This window comes from Rhineura floridana, chromosome 4, assembly GCF_030035675.1.
Source record: "Rhineura floridana isolate rRhiFlo1 chromosome 4, rRhiFlo1.hap2, whole genome shotgun sequence".
NCBI lineage: Eukaryota > Metazoa > Chordata > Lepidosauria > Squamata > Rhineuridae > Rhineura > Rhineura floridana.
This window is the reverse complement of record NC_084483.1, coordinates 169,351,804-169,369,105: the sequence shown is the minus strand read 5'-3', so window position 1 is coordinate 169,369,105 and position 17,302 is coordinate 169,351,804. Positions and strand designations below refer to the sequence as shown.

Here is a 17,302-nt window from a genome sequence, read left to right as displayed (position 1 = left end):
CGAAGATTTCACATTCCAAAGTAGGAAAGTCACAAGGGTTTTTTTCCCCTTCAAATGTTGGGTGATGGTCTGAATACTTTCCAATGATTTGCATTTAGCCACCCAGTAAAAATTGTAATGTCCCAGCTGGGGCTAGTTTTATTGTCTGCAAAGGGTTGTCTTGTCTCTGTTTTATATTCCTAATTGAGCTTAGACTGCCAATATGATTCTAGTAAATGGAGATTAGTTTGCCCTGGTGAATGAGTCCTCAGAAGTAATGAGCACAAAGTTATTAACACCCTAGTGCAAAACATGTTTACTTGTAAGTCCTTTTGATTTCAACAGGAGAGCTCAAATGTGCAGTTTCTAAGAACTGTTTCCCACAGACTTGTTGGCCTGGTTTGGATGTAACAACAGACAATGGTTTGTTACGAGCATGAGTCTTGGGATTACCCTCCCTCGCCCAATGCCCTGTGAGTATGGAGGAGAGTTAAAACTTCTGTTCCTGGTTTAGAGGAAATTTCAGTGTGTTGCATCTGAAGCCAGCTTTTGCTGCAAGGATGAAACATAACAAGACTACACAGTCCCCATTGAAATTTTGAGTCCTCTGATGCTTAGGAAATTGCAGCTTGTTGACAACATGAACGGAGATGTCACTTCATGCTTAAGTAATGATTTTTTGCTTTGCATGAATGAAGCAAGTATGGAAGACTGCAGGATGAGGAATCATATGGGGGTGTATTATATAATTAGCACATTATTTTGAACACTATTAGTTTAGCCATATGAATGTGTATATCTTATTACTTATTACCATACATTGCTCAGGGGGTTGGACTTGATAGCCTTATAGGCCCCTTCCAACTCTGCTATTCTATGAAAATGCAAAAAGAAGTACCTATATTGGTGTATTTGTGTGTGGGTTTGTGAATATACACCTTTCTGCATTGCAATGCAGAGATATGGATTGTTTTGGCTTCTCGGGAATGTGCCATTTTGGAAGGCAAGGAATGTAGGAATTCTACCTGATTAAATTGTTTAATCAGGTAGAATTAAATACCTCATGTTGTGAGTGCCAGGAATAAGTTTGTTAGTTTGAGGAAGTTGTATTCTGGCATTAGATATGACATTTCTGTATAGAGAGAGTAAACGTGAGCTAATTGCTGATCATGAGAACATGATCTTCCCTACAACCTATTTTTTTGTTCTGTGGACTCCTTTTTTTTTTAGAGAACTGGGTCAGGATTAATTCACATGTCAACGCTTTTCCAACAAAGAAAGCATGACCATATGGTGAAGACAGCGTACCCATCACATGTAATGGTTTGTATTTGTGGGCTTCAGGCTTTAAAAATAGGTTAAGTGGCCCACGGTGTTTCTCTGTCTAAGGCTATCCTCCCACAAAACACATTTCTCACACGGCTGTCGTTTCCATGTAGAAAATTATATATACTCTTTATGTATAGAATTCACTAATAAGCAAAAAACCTTGTGGTTTAAGAATGTACCTATAGCCCACAGATATTTCTATCAAACTTTAAAAAGCAGGGAAATTGGGCAGCTATAGTGAATGCACCAGGGAGCAGGAGACCTGACCTCCTCTCTGAGATATTGTGTTGTTGTTGTTATGTGCCTTCAAGTCGATTACGACTTATGGCGACCCTATGAATCAGCAACCTCCAACAGCATCTTTCATGAACCACCCTGCTCAGATCTTGTAAGTTCAGGTTTGTGGCTTCCTTTATGGAATCAATCCATCTCTTGTTTGGCCTTCCTCTTTTTCTACTCGCTGCTGTTTTTCCCAGCATTATTGTCTTTTCTAGTGAATCATGTCTTCTCATGATGTGTCCAAAGTATGATAACCTCAGTTTCATCATTTTAGCTTCTAGTAACAGTTCTGGTTTAATATGTTCTAACGCCCAATTATTTGTCTTTTTTGCGGTCCATGGTATCCGCAAAGCTCTCCTCCAGCACCATATTTCAAATGAGTTTATTTTTCTCTTACCCACCTTTTTCACTGTCCAACTTTTACATCCATACATAGAGATTGGGAATACCATGGTCTGAATGATCCTGACATTAGTGTTGAGTGATACATCTTTGCATTTGAGGACCTTTTCTAGTTCTCTCACAGCTGCCTTCCCCAGTCCTAGCCTTCTTCTGATTTCTTGACTATTGTCTCCATTTTGGTTAATGACTGTGCCGAGGTATTGATAATCCTTGACAAGTTCAATGTCCTCATTGTCAACTGTAAAGTTACACAAATCTTCTGTTGTCATTATTTTAGTCTTCTTGACGTTCAGCTGTAGTCCTGCTTTTGTGCTTTCCTCTTTAAATTTCATCAGCATTCATTTCAAATCATTACTGGTTTCTGCTAATAGTATGGTATCGTCTGCATATCTTAAATTATTGATATTTCTCCCTCCAATTTTCACACCTCCTTCATCTTGGTCCAGTCCTGCTTTCCGTATGATATGTTCTGCGTACAGATTAAACAAATAGGGTGATAAAATACAACCCTGTCTCACACCCTTTCCGATGGGGAACCAATCTGTTTCTCCATATCCTGTCCTTACAGTAGCCTCTTGTCCAGAGTATAGGTTGTGTCAGGACAATCAGATGCTGTGGCATCCCCATTTCTTTTAAAGCATTCCATAGTTTTTCATGATCTACATAGTCAAAGGCTTTGCTGTAGTGTAGTCTATAAAGCACAGGGTGATTTTCTTCTGAAATTCCTTGGTTCGTTCCATTATCCAACGTATGTTTGCGATATGATCTCTGGTGCCTCTTCCCTTTCTAAATCCAGCTTGGACGTCTGGCATTTCTCGCTCCATATATAGTAAGAGCCTTTGTTGTAGAATCTTGAGCATTACTTTACTTGCATGGGATATTAAGGCAATAGTTCGGGAATTACTGCATTCTCTGGGATCCCCTTTCTTTAGAAGTGGGATATATATTGAACGCTTCCAGTCTGTGGGCCATTATTTAGTTTTCCACATTTCTTGACAAATTTTAGTCAAAATTTGGACAGATTCAGTCTCAGTAGCTTGCAGCAACTCTGTTGGTGTGCTGTCTATTCCTGGTGATTTGTTTCTTCCAAGAATTTTAAGAGCAGCTTTCACCTCACATTCTAAAATTTCTGGTTCTTCATCATATGTTTCCTCCATGAATGAATCTGTCATCCTTGCATCTCTTTTATAGAGTTCTTCAGTGTATTGCTTCCATCTTCCTTTTGTTTCATCTCGGTCAGTCAGTGTGTTCCCCTGTTGATTATTCAACATACCTACTGGTGGTTTAAATTTCCCTTTCATTTCTCTAATCTTTTGGAATAGGGCTCTTGTTCTTCCCATTTTGTTGTCCTTTTCTATTTCTATACAATAACTATTGTTATAGTTTTCTTTGTCCCTACATACTAGTCGTTGTATTGTTGCATTTAGGGTTCTGACTGTGTTTCTATCTCCTTTTGCTTTTGCTTTCCTTCTCTCTGTAACCATTTGAAGAGTTTCTTCAGTCATCCATTGAGGTCTTTCTCTCTTTTTAACAAGAGGTGTTGTCTTTTTGCATTCTTCCCTGATAATGTCCCTGACTTCAGTCCATAGTTCTTCTGGTTCTCTGTCAACTAAGTTTAAGCCTCAAACCTGTTCCTTACTTGATCTTTATATTCTTCTGGGGTGTTATTTAAATTGTATTTTGGCATTATGAGTGCTTTGTTGTTCTCCTTTAGCTTTACTCTGATTTTCGATACGATCAGTTCATGATCTGTACCGCAGTCTGCTCCTGGTCTTGTTTTTGCAGAAAGTATGGAACTTCTCCATCTTCTGTTTCCAATTATATAATCAATTTGATTCCTATATTGACCATCTGGTGATGTCCACGTGTACAGTCGTCTTTTTGGTTGCTCAAAAAATGTGTTGGCAAGAAACAAATCATTGGCTTCACATAATTCAATAAGTCTTTCTCCTGCTTCATTTCTGTCACCTAAGCCCCATTTCCCCACAATTCCTAGTTCTTCTCTGTTCCCTGCTTTTGCATTCCAGTCCCCCATGATTATCAGCACATCTTGTTTTGGTGTGTGATCAATTTCCTCCTGTACTTCTGCATAAAATCTCTCCAATTCTTCTTCTTCTGCGTTTGATGTTGGAGCGTAGACTTGGATGATGGTTATGTTAATAGGTTTCCCGTTTAATCTCATTGATATCACTCGCTCAGACCTTGTGTTTTAGCTCCTAATTGCTTTTGGTACATCACTTCTCACTATTAAAGTAACCACATTTCTTCTTGATTTCTCATTTCCTGCATAAAATATTTTGTAGTTGCCTGATTGAAAATGTCCCATTCCCGTCCATTTTAATTCACTCAAGCCAAGTATTGTAATGTTGATACGCTCCATTTCTTGCTTGACAATTTCTAACTCTCCCTGGTTCATGCTTCTCACATTCCATGTTCCTATCGTGTATGTCGTACAACTCCGGACTCTCCTTTCGTATCTGTGTGCATCAGCCTCTGGGCTTCCTTTCCACTTTGACCCAGCTGCATCATTAGTCACAGCGCTACTCGTACTTGTCCTTTGTTCTTCTCCAGTAGCTCGGTGAGTGCCTTCCGACCTGGGGGTCTCATCTTCCAGCACTTTCTCGTGTTGCATTTTGGATACTCTGTTCATAGGGTTTTCGTGGTAAGAGCTATTCAGAGGTGGTTTACCATTGCCTTCCTCTTGAGTTTGGATGCATCTTAGTCTGGTGTCTCAGCTTTGACCATTCCACCATGGGTGCCCCTGCTAGGAGTCTAGCCCCCTTTAGGATGCACACATTAACATGGTGAGGGGGTTTGAGGCTAGACTCCTAGCAGGGGCACCCATGGCGGAATGAGATATTGTACTGCCCTACAAATTGGTCAAAATGCAGACACAATTTGGGTTGGTCTTTCATAGTCCAATCCACTTGCTGTGTAGCTTGGAAGAATTTGGTAACATGTGCCTCTGAGCATATGATGAGTGGTGGCAACACCTACCATGTCCAAAGATGGAGAATTATATTTTTGTATGTTTGTTGGTATTCTTCTTACTTTGCTTCTTTCCTGTGTTACTAATGTTTCTACACTGAATCTAATCTAGAAAATTTTATTTCCCTCATTATTCATCCTAGAAATCTGTGTCAAATTTATTTTTATTAATTTCAAGGCCTTTTTATTGGTCAATGTCATATGATTGTGAAGACAGCCTTTTGTGTTTCAAATTGGAGGTTATGTTCTTTTTTTTATTTTGGGTGCATTAACAGTTGAATCTGAAACTGCAGTCTGATGTAAAATCAGACTGATTACAATATGTTGCTACTTCAGCAATGACTCCAGCTGTTGGAAAAAAGAGGATGCATGTTTTCAGCCTGCTATGTTTTAACCACTTCATTTAAGGCAAGGTGGGCACAGTCAATTAAAAACATAGAGCACACATAGAATTTTGCTAGAATATATTTCACCTCCCACTGTTTGATCTTGTGCAAACTGAGACACTCCTCATGTCCATTGGAAACTATTCTGCAGAACAGTCAGTTCCATTATTCCACAATTGTTTTTGAGCTATTTTTTAGTATTGCAAAGTGTTGCTATACTTCACATATTCACAGAAACAGAAGGAAAAGAGAATGTTTTACTATAGGAAACTTCACTAAAATTGCACAGTAAATCAGACATATTTAAAGTGACCATCTGAACTATATCAACTGTCTTAATAATGTTGCTTCCTCCCTGCTAAAACAAAATCAGCATGGCACATGTCTTCTTTCTATTATTTGGGCTGATTGCAGGTTGCTCAGAGGCACATGTTACCAAATTCTTCCAAGCTGCACAGCAAGTGGATTGGACTGTGAAAGACCAACCCAAATTGTGTTTGCATTTTGACCAATTTGTAGAGCAGTATAATATCTCAGAGAGGAGGTCAGGTCTCCTGCTCCCCTGGTGCATTCACTATAGCTGCCCAATTTCCCTGCTTTTTAAAGTTGGATAGAAATATCTGTGGGCTATAGGTACCGTATATTCCGGCGTATAAGACGACCCCCATCTTTTGAGAAGATTTTCCTGGGTTCGGCCCTTACTTGGCATAAACCAACTGAAGGGCCTCAGTTAGACAGGCCCCATTGGTTTCAGTGGGTCTACTCTGGGTAGAACTAACACTGGATAAAATCCTATGTGCGCACTGACTCAAGAGTAAACCCAATGGTACTGGGCGGTGCTTAGGGCTGCATCCGACGCTACTCAGAAGAGACCCACTGAAATTGGTGCAACTAAGCCAGCTACCTCTACTAGTTTCCATGGGGCTACTCTCGAGTCAGGACGAAGCAGGGCCGAACGGCACCCCCGCAGGCACACTGCCTCGGGCAGCAAGCCCGGTAGAACTCGGCCCGAGAAGGCCGGCGCGACACCGGATCGGGGCCACCGGCGGGAAAGAGACAAGGAGAAAGCCTCACCTTCGTTGGAATCCCGCGCGCGGCCGCTGTGCTCTCCATCCTCTTCGTCGGCGGGGCTGTCCAGCTCCTGCTCCTCGAAGCTCGCAGCGGCGGTGGCAGCGGGGCCCGTGCCGGCGGGCAGCGCAGCGGAGGCGGTGGCGGGGAGCGGAGGCCCCGGTGGCGGCAGCGCGGGAGAAACCAGCGCTGCGACGCTCATGGCCGAAGCGGGGAGGAGGAGGAGGAGAAGGCTCCGCCGCCGCCGCTGCCCAAGGCACCCGGTGCTTTTTTCCCTCACAGCGGCGAGCCGGTTTGTGGTTGGTTTTTTTTTTTTAACTCCCTACCACAGGCAGCCGCAAGCTGCCGTCCCGCCTCCTACGCGCAGGCGCGCGAACCACTTCCGCTCCTTCCTTTCCTTCTTTCCTTGGCTGGCTTCTTCCTCCCTTAGTTGTGTTTGGACCACTGCACCACCCGTAGGGTGTAAGGCGCGGCGATACTCCGGTGGCGTTTGCGGCCGTAGACTTAATGTTTTAGACTCACGTGCCCGCCAAGCGTCTCCGGGGTCAGTTTGGGAGCCCTTCCTCGGCCCGCCCACTTTTGTTTCTTGTAGAAGACAGCAATGCCTCAGTTGGCGAAGTACCCGTATATTCCGGTGTATAAGACGACACCCGGCGTATAAGACGACCCCCGACTTTGGAGAAGATTTTTTGGGGTTAAAAAGTCGTCTTATACGCCGGAATATACGGTACATTCTTAAACCACAAGGTTTTTTGCCTATTAGTGAATTTCTCTGCTTTTTAATCCGGGAGGTAAGAAATGGGATCCTGTGCAAGTTTACTGAGAATGGATTGATCATTTGCATGCTCAGATCCCCAAGATCTGAACAACTTTCGCCCAGTCTCTAATCTACCATTTTTGGGCAAGGTGATCGAACGCGTGGTGGCCAAACAGTTACAGACACACTTGGAGGAAGCAGATTATTTAGATCCATTCCAATCGGGCTTCAGGAGTGGTCATGGAACTGAAACAGCCTTGGTCGCTCTGGTGGATGATTTGAGGAGGGCGTTGGATAAGGGAGAACACTCATTCCTCGTCCTCCTAGATCTCTCAGCGGCTTTTGATACCGTCGACCACGGTATCCTCCTGGGCCGCCTGGAGGGAATGGGAATTGGAGGCACTGTTGTACGGTGGTTCCGTTCCTATCTCTCTGACAGGCACCAACGGGTGGCATTGGGAGAGGAGGTTTCAGACCCTTGGCCTCTTAATTGTGGTGTGCCACAGGGTTCTATCCTCTCTCCCATGCTATTTAACATCTATGTAAAGCCACTGGGGGCCATCATCAGGAGATTTGGGTTGCAGTGCCACCAATATGCGGATGACAGTCAGCTCTATCTCTCATTTAAGTCCTCACCGGAGTTGGCTGTGGATGCTATTTCCAAGTGCCTGGAGTCTGTAAGTGAATGGATGGGAGGAAACAGGCTGAAACTGAACCCCGACAAGACCGAGGTACTGCTTGTGGGAGACAAGAGAAGATTAGGAGACATTGACCTGGTGTTGAATGGGGTAAGATTGCCCCTAAAGGACCAGGTTCGCAGCCTCGGGGTCATTCTTGACTCCCAGCTGTCCATGGAGGCTCAGGTGTTAGCAGCGAGCCGGGCAGCTTGGTATCAATTATATCTGATACAGAGGCTGCAACCCTATCTTCCGGTCCATCTGCTCCCGCGGGTAGTGCATGCCCTGGTCTCCTCTCGCTTAGACTACTGTAATGCGCTCTATGTTGGGCTACCCTTGAAGACGGTTCGGAAATTACAACTGGTACAGAATGCGGCGGCACGGCTGATTAAGAACGGCCGCCTCCGGGATCATATCACTCCAGTGCTAGAAGACCTACACTGGTTACCAGTTGTCTACCGAGCCCAATTCAAGGTGTTGGTGTTAACCTTTAAAGCCCTATACGGTTTCGGTCCAGTCTATCTAAAGGAGCGCCTCCAGCATCACCAAATATGCCGCCTGACAAGATCAGCCTCACAAGACCTTCTCTCGGTCCCACCAGTGAAAACAGCTAGGCTGGTGCGGACCAGAGAGACTGCATTCTCGATTGTGGTCCCCACCCTCTGGAACTCTCTCCCATGTGATCCCTCTGGAACTCTCTCCCATGTGATCTTCGCCATGCCCCCTCCCTGGTAGGTTTTTGCCAAGGATTAAAAACGTGGCTGTTTCAGCGGGCATACAGGATTCCTAGGTAATTTTAGTTTATAACGTACAGATGTGGGTGGGTTGATTATTTGAAGACTGATGTTGGAATTGTATTTATATGGTGTATCTTATTTTAATCTATGTACGCCGCCTAGAGTGGCCGTCCATTCGGTCCATGGTCACCCAGTGAGCTTCATGGCTATGTGGGGATTCAAACTCTGGACTCCCAGGTCGTAATCCAACACTGACTGGGGGGGCAGGGAGGGTAGGAGAAGGGAGAGGGGAGTGCAGGAGATTGTGTGGCCAGGCTCTGGGCAAAGGGGAAGCCCCTTTCCTTTCCAAAAAGAAAACACTGAACAGTATTGTTTTTCAGTGTTTCTTCCACCTTTTTATTCTACAGAAGGCACATGTAGGCCCTCACCCAAATGTAAACCAAAGCTGCCCCTGGCCACATCCATACCAGGCCTTTATTTCACTTTAGGCAGTTATGGCTTCTCCCAACGAATCCTGGGAAGTGTAGTTAGTGAAGGGTGCTGAGAGTTGCTAGGAGACGCCTTGTTTCCCTCACAAAGCTTCAATCAGAGTGGCTGACTGCTAAACCACTCTGGCCACTGGGCCTCTGTCAGGAATAGGAGTCTCCCCTCAGCACCCATCACAAACTACACTTCCCAGAATTCTCTGGGGGAAGGCATGACTGTCTCACATGAAATGAAAGTCTGGTGTGGGTGTAGCACCCTGATTAGGCAAGCCAAGTAGCTGTGAGTCTGGCTTTTAGAACACTGACAATTGGTTGCCTCGCATTGAGTTCCAGCCAAAATTTCTTAAATTAATTGAAAATCAGCCAGGCATTTTTTTAACTTTTAAACTGCAGAAGATGAAGGTCAGAGTATGTGGCAAGGTCAGTAATAGGATTACAAGTACTCTGTGAACATGGCTGATTTTTAATGAATTTCAACAGATTATGAGAACTCTGACAGAAAAAAGTCCAAAAGGGCTCTGGGTTTTCTCTGTCTCTTTTTAGACTTTGAATCCTCTATTCTCTCTGACTGTTTTGTGTATTGCCATGAAATTTTACAGGGTTGTTAAGCAAGCATTTCTGAGTTCAGGACTATACGTTTTGTAAGGTTTTGTTTTGAAATGAGCTAATGGGAACCATCAGAATGGCATGGGGGTATTTTCAATTTAACATTGCGGAATGTGAAAAATCCACGCTGGCTAAAGTATGGCTGTATAATAATGTATGACATGCACGTATGCATATTTTACTATGTGTACCTGGTACAGAAACCCAGGGCTCCTCACTCTTTGTACAGCAGAATACATGACAGGAACTGAACACATGGCATACATGCAGATATCTACACTATAGGAAGCAAGAAGAGTCCCCTGTTTATTCTCCAGGACAGTATATATTTTTTCATAAGGTTGCAGAAATCTTAAAATATCCCAAAGCATCAGAACCTGCTCTGAGGATGCATAATGCAGCCACTTTGAATAGATGACAACTTTTTTTTTTTTTTAATAAAACGATCATTGATATGAATACGGTTTTGTTAGTGCTTAACCTTGAAGTAAAAAATATGGTTAGGCTACAATCCTATACCCGCTTACCAAGGAACTCTGATGGCACTTAGGCATTTCTGAGTAGACATGGTTAGGATTGTGTTGGTAGTATGATTTTGAATGTGGCTGAGTTGCATTTAATAAGGCTAAAAACAAATCGTAACAGCTGAACTGCTTGTGGAAGGCTCTCTGAGGGAGGTTCAGAGAGTGGTGACAAGGAAGAAAGCCTTTTCCATTATGGCTCCCCATCTTTGGAATGCTCTCCCCACTGAAGTCCGCCTGGCACCTTTGTTAACTTATTTTCGGCACCAGGTAAAGACATATCTAATAAAAGTAATAATTTTTAATTTTTCTTTGCTAATTTTTAAATAAACAAATAAGACCTAAATGCCTTGATACAATAATATTGCAGTCTTGTACATGTCTGTTCAGAAGTAAGCTCCATTGAGTTCAGTGGGGCTTATTCCCAGGCAAGTGTGTATAAGATTGCAGCCTGAATTTAACTTTTAAGGTGCCACAGGAGATGCCTGTTACAGCAAAAACAAAACTACCACAGACATTCCTCTGTACGTTGTTGCTTGAATTGTGGCTGCCACAGAGTGGTGCTGTTGCACTGTATAAAATAAAATGTCTTTTTTTGCTTCTTAAAGACTTGGCAACTAGTGAAGCTGTAAATCTTCAGCTAAAACCAAACTCTTGTCTCCCGTCTCTTTTTGTGTACCGACTCAAAGTAGCCTGATACTACCTCTTTCCAGGCAAAAACAATTTGGAATGAAATTCCTACTGTATTGCTATCAAGATATAAACTTGGTGGGGGGTTTTTTTTTTGGATGATACTCAACAAAGTCATAGCTGGAATAGACCTATTGAAATAAATGGACTTGACTAACAAGTCCATTGCTTTCAGTGGGTCTATTCTGAGTGTGACTAACATCAGATGTTGCTCCATATGACTTGCCTAGTTAGTAATGGCTGACCAAAAGGACGATTTGGGTAACCAGGTATGCTAAGTGTTAATTTTTGGGTCAGTTGTTTGTTTGAGGCCTTTATTGAACCCATGTTTTATGGTGGTGTCATGTGCCAGGAAATATCTTAATGAAGCGTATGTTGAGAGTAATAAAAGAGATCATGAGGCAGTTTAGATTGCCACAAAGAAGTTTTATCCCCAGGACTAACTATAAATTAATCCCTGGGGGGAAGGAGTTGGTGTATTATCTCATGCTTCAGTCTATCTTAAAATAGCCAACATAGTGCTTAAGCATCCAAGCCCTTTTTCTTATGCGCAGCTTGTTTGCAGAAAGCAAACAATGAAGCTGGTCCTCAGTTTACATATATTTTGAGATCCGTTGGAATGGCATGGAATTGGGAGTTGCATGTATGATCCAAAAGCTTTCTAACCTGATCCAACAAGGGCGATTTGGTGATGAGGTGGGGGAGAGATGCAGTTGTGTATTCCCGTATACTCTGCAACGGTGCTGTCTTGTAGATCCCGCAGACAGTTTTTGCATTCAGCTGCGAGTCAGTGAGTGTTGAGAGATTAAGTGATGTATGTCATGAATGAGCCAGCCCTTGGATTACTACTAAAACTCTGCATTTCTTACAGATGTCAAAATAAGCTCTCTAACATGCTTGATACAGCAGTATGCTGTAAACTAATTACTGAAGAAATCTCCAGTTAAACCTTCTTAGGTTGTAGATGAGGGAATCACCCTTATTTGGGGATTTACAGTACTTATATAATTGCCATACAATATCAAGCACTCTTGGATGAGGATTGAGTTTCTAGATCCATGTCACCTGGGCTTTTAGGCCTGATTTTGGTCACCTTGATAGACCAAAATCATAATGAGTTTGTATGCAGGGGGAGTGCAACTCCAATAATTCTCCTGGACTATTTTGGTAGCTTTCAATATGATTGAGCATAGGATCCTTTGGTTGGGAATTGGAGGCACCGTCTTGCAGTGGTTCTGTTCTAACCTCAGTGGCCTCTTCCAGAAAGTGTGCTAGTAGATTGCTCTTCCACTTAGTTGAATTTATGCTTTGGTGTCTGCCAGGGTTCTGCTTGTCTAGTTACTGTTGGTGGGTGGTACACCCTGTTCTTGATGGGGTTGCACTACATAAAGGGACAGATATGAAGTTTGGGGGTGTTCCAGTTTTGTCATGGAAGGCACAGGTTGCCTCTGTAGCTGGTGTGCCAACTACATCTCTGTCTGGATAGATATAGCCTAGCTTCAGTGAGTGATGTTCTGGTAACCATTGTTTCAGTACTCTGCAGGGTGGATTATTGTAATGTTGCATGTGGGGCTTCCTGGGCTAGGAATTATGATCAAGTGACACCAGTGCTTTGTCAGCTATGTGGGCTCCTAGTCTGAATTCAATTCAATGTGCTGGTTTTGATTTTGAAAATATGAGGGACTCTCTGTCCTATGAGGGACTCTCTGTCCATATGCTAAGATCTTCAGCAGAAGCCCTTTTCTGAGTACCTCCACTCTATGAGATGTAATGAGTGGCTACTGGAGAAAGGGCCTTTTTGATGCTGTCCTTTTTCTGCCTCATGATGGTTTGTCTTATATGCATTAAATACTTTTATTGGATCTTGGATCTTTCTCCTTTAAATTATACCCATCTGAGTAGTTGTCACCATTAGATAGGGTTTGAGTGAAGATATACACTTTTATTACTTTTTAAGGCAAGATCCCTTAAGGCTATAATTCTAAATACAGCCTATCTTGGATGTTTTAAATTAAGAACAAAAATGTATTGCTCGATATTACCATTCGCTCATCTCTTTCCCTTACTCCTCCTTTCCCAACTCTCAGGGCGAATCTAAATCTGAAGAAGGGCCAGCCTGGAGTATATTACGAGACGACTTCATGATGGGAGCCTCAATGAAAGACTGGGATAAAGAGAGTGATGGGGAAAACATAACTGGGCAAAATGGAATCAAGCAAGACAGTGGAGGTGACTCAGGCAGATGAAATCAAAAGTGGTTCAAAAATCAGTGTTATCGATTCTTGGTTCAAGCAAGGATGCATTTTCTTTCTTTTTTTACAAAAGATCTCTGAAGGTTGAGGAAAACGTATTTTAACAAAACATCTAACAATCCTGAAATCTGCAGTATTTCCTCAATAATGATGTTTAGCTGATACATGTTTCCAAAACATTTTGTACAGTCAAAATAGCGGCACCTGCCCAATCAGAAAGCGGACGTGTTTTTTTTGCTAAGGTTGCTATGAGTTTAAATATTGATTAACATTGATGTAATAGTATGCTTGCCTTTCCATCTCTATGTTTGTAACTTGGCTAGGTGTTCATCAGTTCATAAAATAAAACAACAAAATATCCTGCTATGTGTAGTTATTTGTTTCTATAGAGGCTTAACCTTTCTTGGCTTAGAAAAGCTTGGTAGGTAATAAACTAACCATTAGTGTGATGATTTTGATCTTTGAGCACTGATATAACTGGAGACAACCATGAAAACCTAATTTCAAAAGGGGGAAGAAAGCCAGGAAAAGTAGCCATATTGTGCCATCTCCTCCCCCCCCTCTCTCTGGGGGTGGGGTGGGAGAGAAGGGGAAAATAGCTTTGAATTCTCTTAATATATTAAGTTTGCGCACTGAAATTAAATTGAAATTGGAGATAATAGGGCCAGGGTCCAAAGGATTGTGTAACTAATTTTATGCACCCAGGGGGTCTTTGGGATTTCAGTGATATCTGATGCACCCCTTTTGAAATGAGTGGAGTTTCAAAAACAACTTGTTACGAAATGGCTGTTTTTTATTTTCAGAATCTTTATTGAACAAATTGCAAACAAATACCGCAAGAAAAACAGTGTGTGTTAAGAAAAATTAGTCAGATCCTTCAGCAAATACAGCAAGAAAGACAAGTTACCATAGTCCAGTGCAAGGTCAATGCGATGTCTGGGTTTTTAAAACTACAAATAAAGAATAAAATAAAATCCATCTAGGCATGCTGAGAGTAGACTAAAGGAGCTTTAGGGGTCCTTCTCAGGATATTCTCTTATTTGGGGAAGAAAATTACTGCAACTTATTGGGAAAACAATAATATAAGAATGAGAAACCTAGGGGAGAAAGAGCACACCACACAGCATTCTAGCCATCCTATCTGCCATCTTGAGGTCATCACCCACTAGTGGCATGGGATTATGAGGGCGCTGTCAGCCCTCTTCCACAAGGTCAAGTAGTGGAGATGAGTTGCTGCTTCCTTTTGACCCAGTGAACATTGACCGGGTTTATCTTGGTCTTGGAGGTGGACTGCCGCTTGCTGTGTCTGTCCATTGAGTCAAAGATTCCCCCCCACATTTGCTGTGGTATGTTCAGGGTTGGTGGGCAGGAGAATGAGAAAGGTTGACCTCCCTCCACTGTAGAGCCTTTTTCTTAGTGTAGAGGAAGTGGCAGGACACTTTCATTTAGCTTTCCAAATGTCCATTCCAAACTATTCAAGATTTTTTTTCTTTCCTGCATATTACTCTGCTGCTGGGAATCCCAGCTTTGGAAAATTTCAAAAAAACACCACCACCCAGTTTTGGAAGCTGAGGGAAGAAAATGGTTTCATTTTTATGTATTAAATGAATATGTTTTTAGCCCACCCTTCATCTGCAGATCTCAGGGCAGGTTGCATTTCACTTAAAACTACAATTATGAACACAAATAAGAGCAGATAAAGTAACCATAAAATCAATAATAAACTCCAAAGAGTGTACAGCTGCTCACATTGCAGTGGTAGGCTAAGCCCCTCAAAGGGGCTCAGGCAAACGGGTACATATTTATCTGATCTTGAAATGCTAACAGTGTTGGCACCAGTCATGCTTCTTTATGAAACCACGCCCCCCATGATTTTGGGGAATTGGTAGAGACCCCTTCCTACCAAACACCTCCTCCACATCTGCACACTTTATGGGAGGTGGGGTTATAAACATTTACAATTGTAAATCGTATCAGACCTATTTATCCAAATGAACTCAAGGTAATTCAAGAATAAGACTATGTAACTTGCGGCCCTGGATATCAGCCCTGAATCCTTGCTTTTCACTGAAGAGAATGCAGCTGCCAATGTTGAAAGATGGTTTTAGTTTTCCAGATACTATCTTATATCATAAAGCATAGTTGTTAGCACATACAAATGAATGGCAATTTTCTCCCTCTATTAATTCCCTAGCTTGGGTAATCTTAAGAGATGGCTTATTTAATACCCTTCTTTGGATCTTAGTGTTGGGTCTACGTTTAATAAAAAGAAAGGACCAATACCACCCTCAAATTTAGAGAGACAAGGTATATAGTGGCTCATCGGTTACAATTTGACCCAGAAGATGGAGAGGCAGCCTTTTTTATGGAATGTTATATATATACATTAGATCAACTGGTAGGCTCACATGGAGAATTTTTCTCATTTTCTATTTTACAGCTTAAATATCAATTACTGATGCCTGAATGGCAATATTTTCAATAACAACATTTGCTAGTATCTATTTATGGCCCATCTGCTCTGAGTGCCTTGGCATCTCCTAAACTGTTGGTGGGAATTAGTGGGATCTGTTAGAGATCTTTACAGAAAGCTAAACCCATAGCAGTTGTTTATAAATGTTTAATAGATCTTTTCAGGGTAAAAGAATATATTATACTGCCTAATCAATGGAAAATTGCTTTAGAATTTATATGGAATTTTTTCTTAGGCTTGAAATTGAGATTGATTCAGCAAAAATTAATATTTTGAGTATATTGGGCTCCACAACATTTGCATAGGATGGCACTGACCAATACAGATAGATGCTGGAGTTGTAATATTGAGAATGCCTTGTTGGGGCATATGATGTGGACTTGTCCAGTCATCTGTTCTGAACTGAAGTTACCTGCATTAATTTTGTACTGGTGAAATCCTGACATTTGCAGAAATCATGTGCTTTTAAATTATATTCCAGTAGTACTAGGACAACAAAAGTGGACTTTGTGAGCCCTTGTGGTTGCCAAGAGACTCATACTTCAGGCTTGGAAGGATAAATATCCACCATCTTTTAAGCAATGGGCAGAAGATTTCATTGCCCTGGCTACATTTAGATATATATCATATAGACATCCATTTTGAGTGATTACCTGTTTGGACATCTAGAAGGCTTATATTAATTTATATGTTTAACTCAAGATGCATGTATTGATGGGTATGGTATTCACTATATAAACTGATGGAGGTTTATTATTAGTAGTCAATTTTTTCGTACCTTCAATTTTTTTATTCTTTTTATTTAAATTCATTTTTTTCATTTTCTTTTATTGTTAAATCTACAACTAAAAAAATCATTTAAAATCTGGCTCCTAGCATATCCCATATTTCAAGGATCTTTCTTCCTGTGCATCTTGGTTACTTTCTCTAATATGATCAGCCGAATAGGCATAGGTCACTCTAACTCTCAGTTCCGTCCTATAATCGCCAGTGGAGGCTCTGTCAAAATTCTCTCATCTTATTTGTATTTAAAACATTTCTTACCCATTCTTTGCACAGCAATTTCAAAGCATGTTATACAACTAAACATGTATGTGAGTTGCTGACTTTCATCTGCCTGTGTTTGGGCTCATGCACAGGAGTAAGCAACTGAGATGCTTAAGAGATCACACTGCAGGAGAGGGATTGAAAACTCCCATATACTAGTTCCTCCCTTTCCTTTCCCTGCGATTGATGCCCTCCCTTTTGTCTTTTTCCGGTACTGCAGTGAGTTGGTGGATGGAGCCAATGGTGCTGTCCGTTCAGTCTTTGCTCTGTTTTAAAATATAGTTACTATTAAAACCTGCTTGTCAATTTGCCATCCAATAGATTTAGATCGGAGGTGGGGAATCTCCGGCCTGTGGGCCAAATGTGGCCTGCCAGGCCTCCCCATTTGGCCCATAGGAACGTTTAAGGAACCCACACCCACACAGTGTGTGGCAGGTAAGGGCGGAGCTTCAAAGGAATGATTGGGAGCTTAAAGTGAGCTTCTGATTGTTCCTTTGTTAAAGCAAGCTCCCAGCTGCCCATAGGAGTGTGCATCCCCAAGGAGCAGGAAGTGGTTTCCTCTCTGCAGTGTTCCTTAAACCTTTGATTTAGGAGATTTAAAGGACTAGTGTGGGGTAGCTTTCAAA

At 42.0% G+C, this 17,302-nt stretch overlaps 1 protein-coding gene across 1 annotated transcript in view; it reads left to right on the top strand.

Annotated features, from left to right (window-relative positions):
* Positions 1 to 13,516, top strand: part of RRP15 (ribosomal RNA processing 15 homolog) — a 44,289-nt gene extending 30,773 nt beyond the window's left edge. Inside the window, exon 5 of the mRNA XM_061625182.1 lies at positions 12,992 to 13,516. Coding sequence (XP_061481166.1) covers positions 12,992 to 13,150 — 159 coding nt within the window. The 3' untranslated portion in view covers positions 13,151 to 13,516. The remainder of the gene's footprint in view (positions 1 to 12,991) is intronic.
* The last annotated feature ends 3,786 nt before the right edge of the window (positions 13,517 to 17,302 follow it).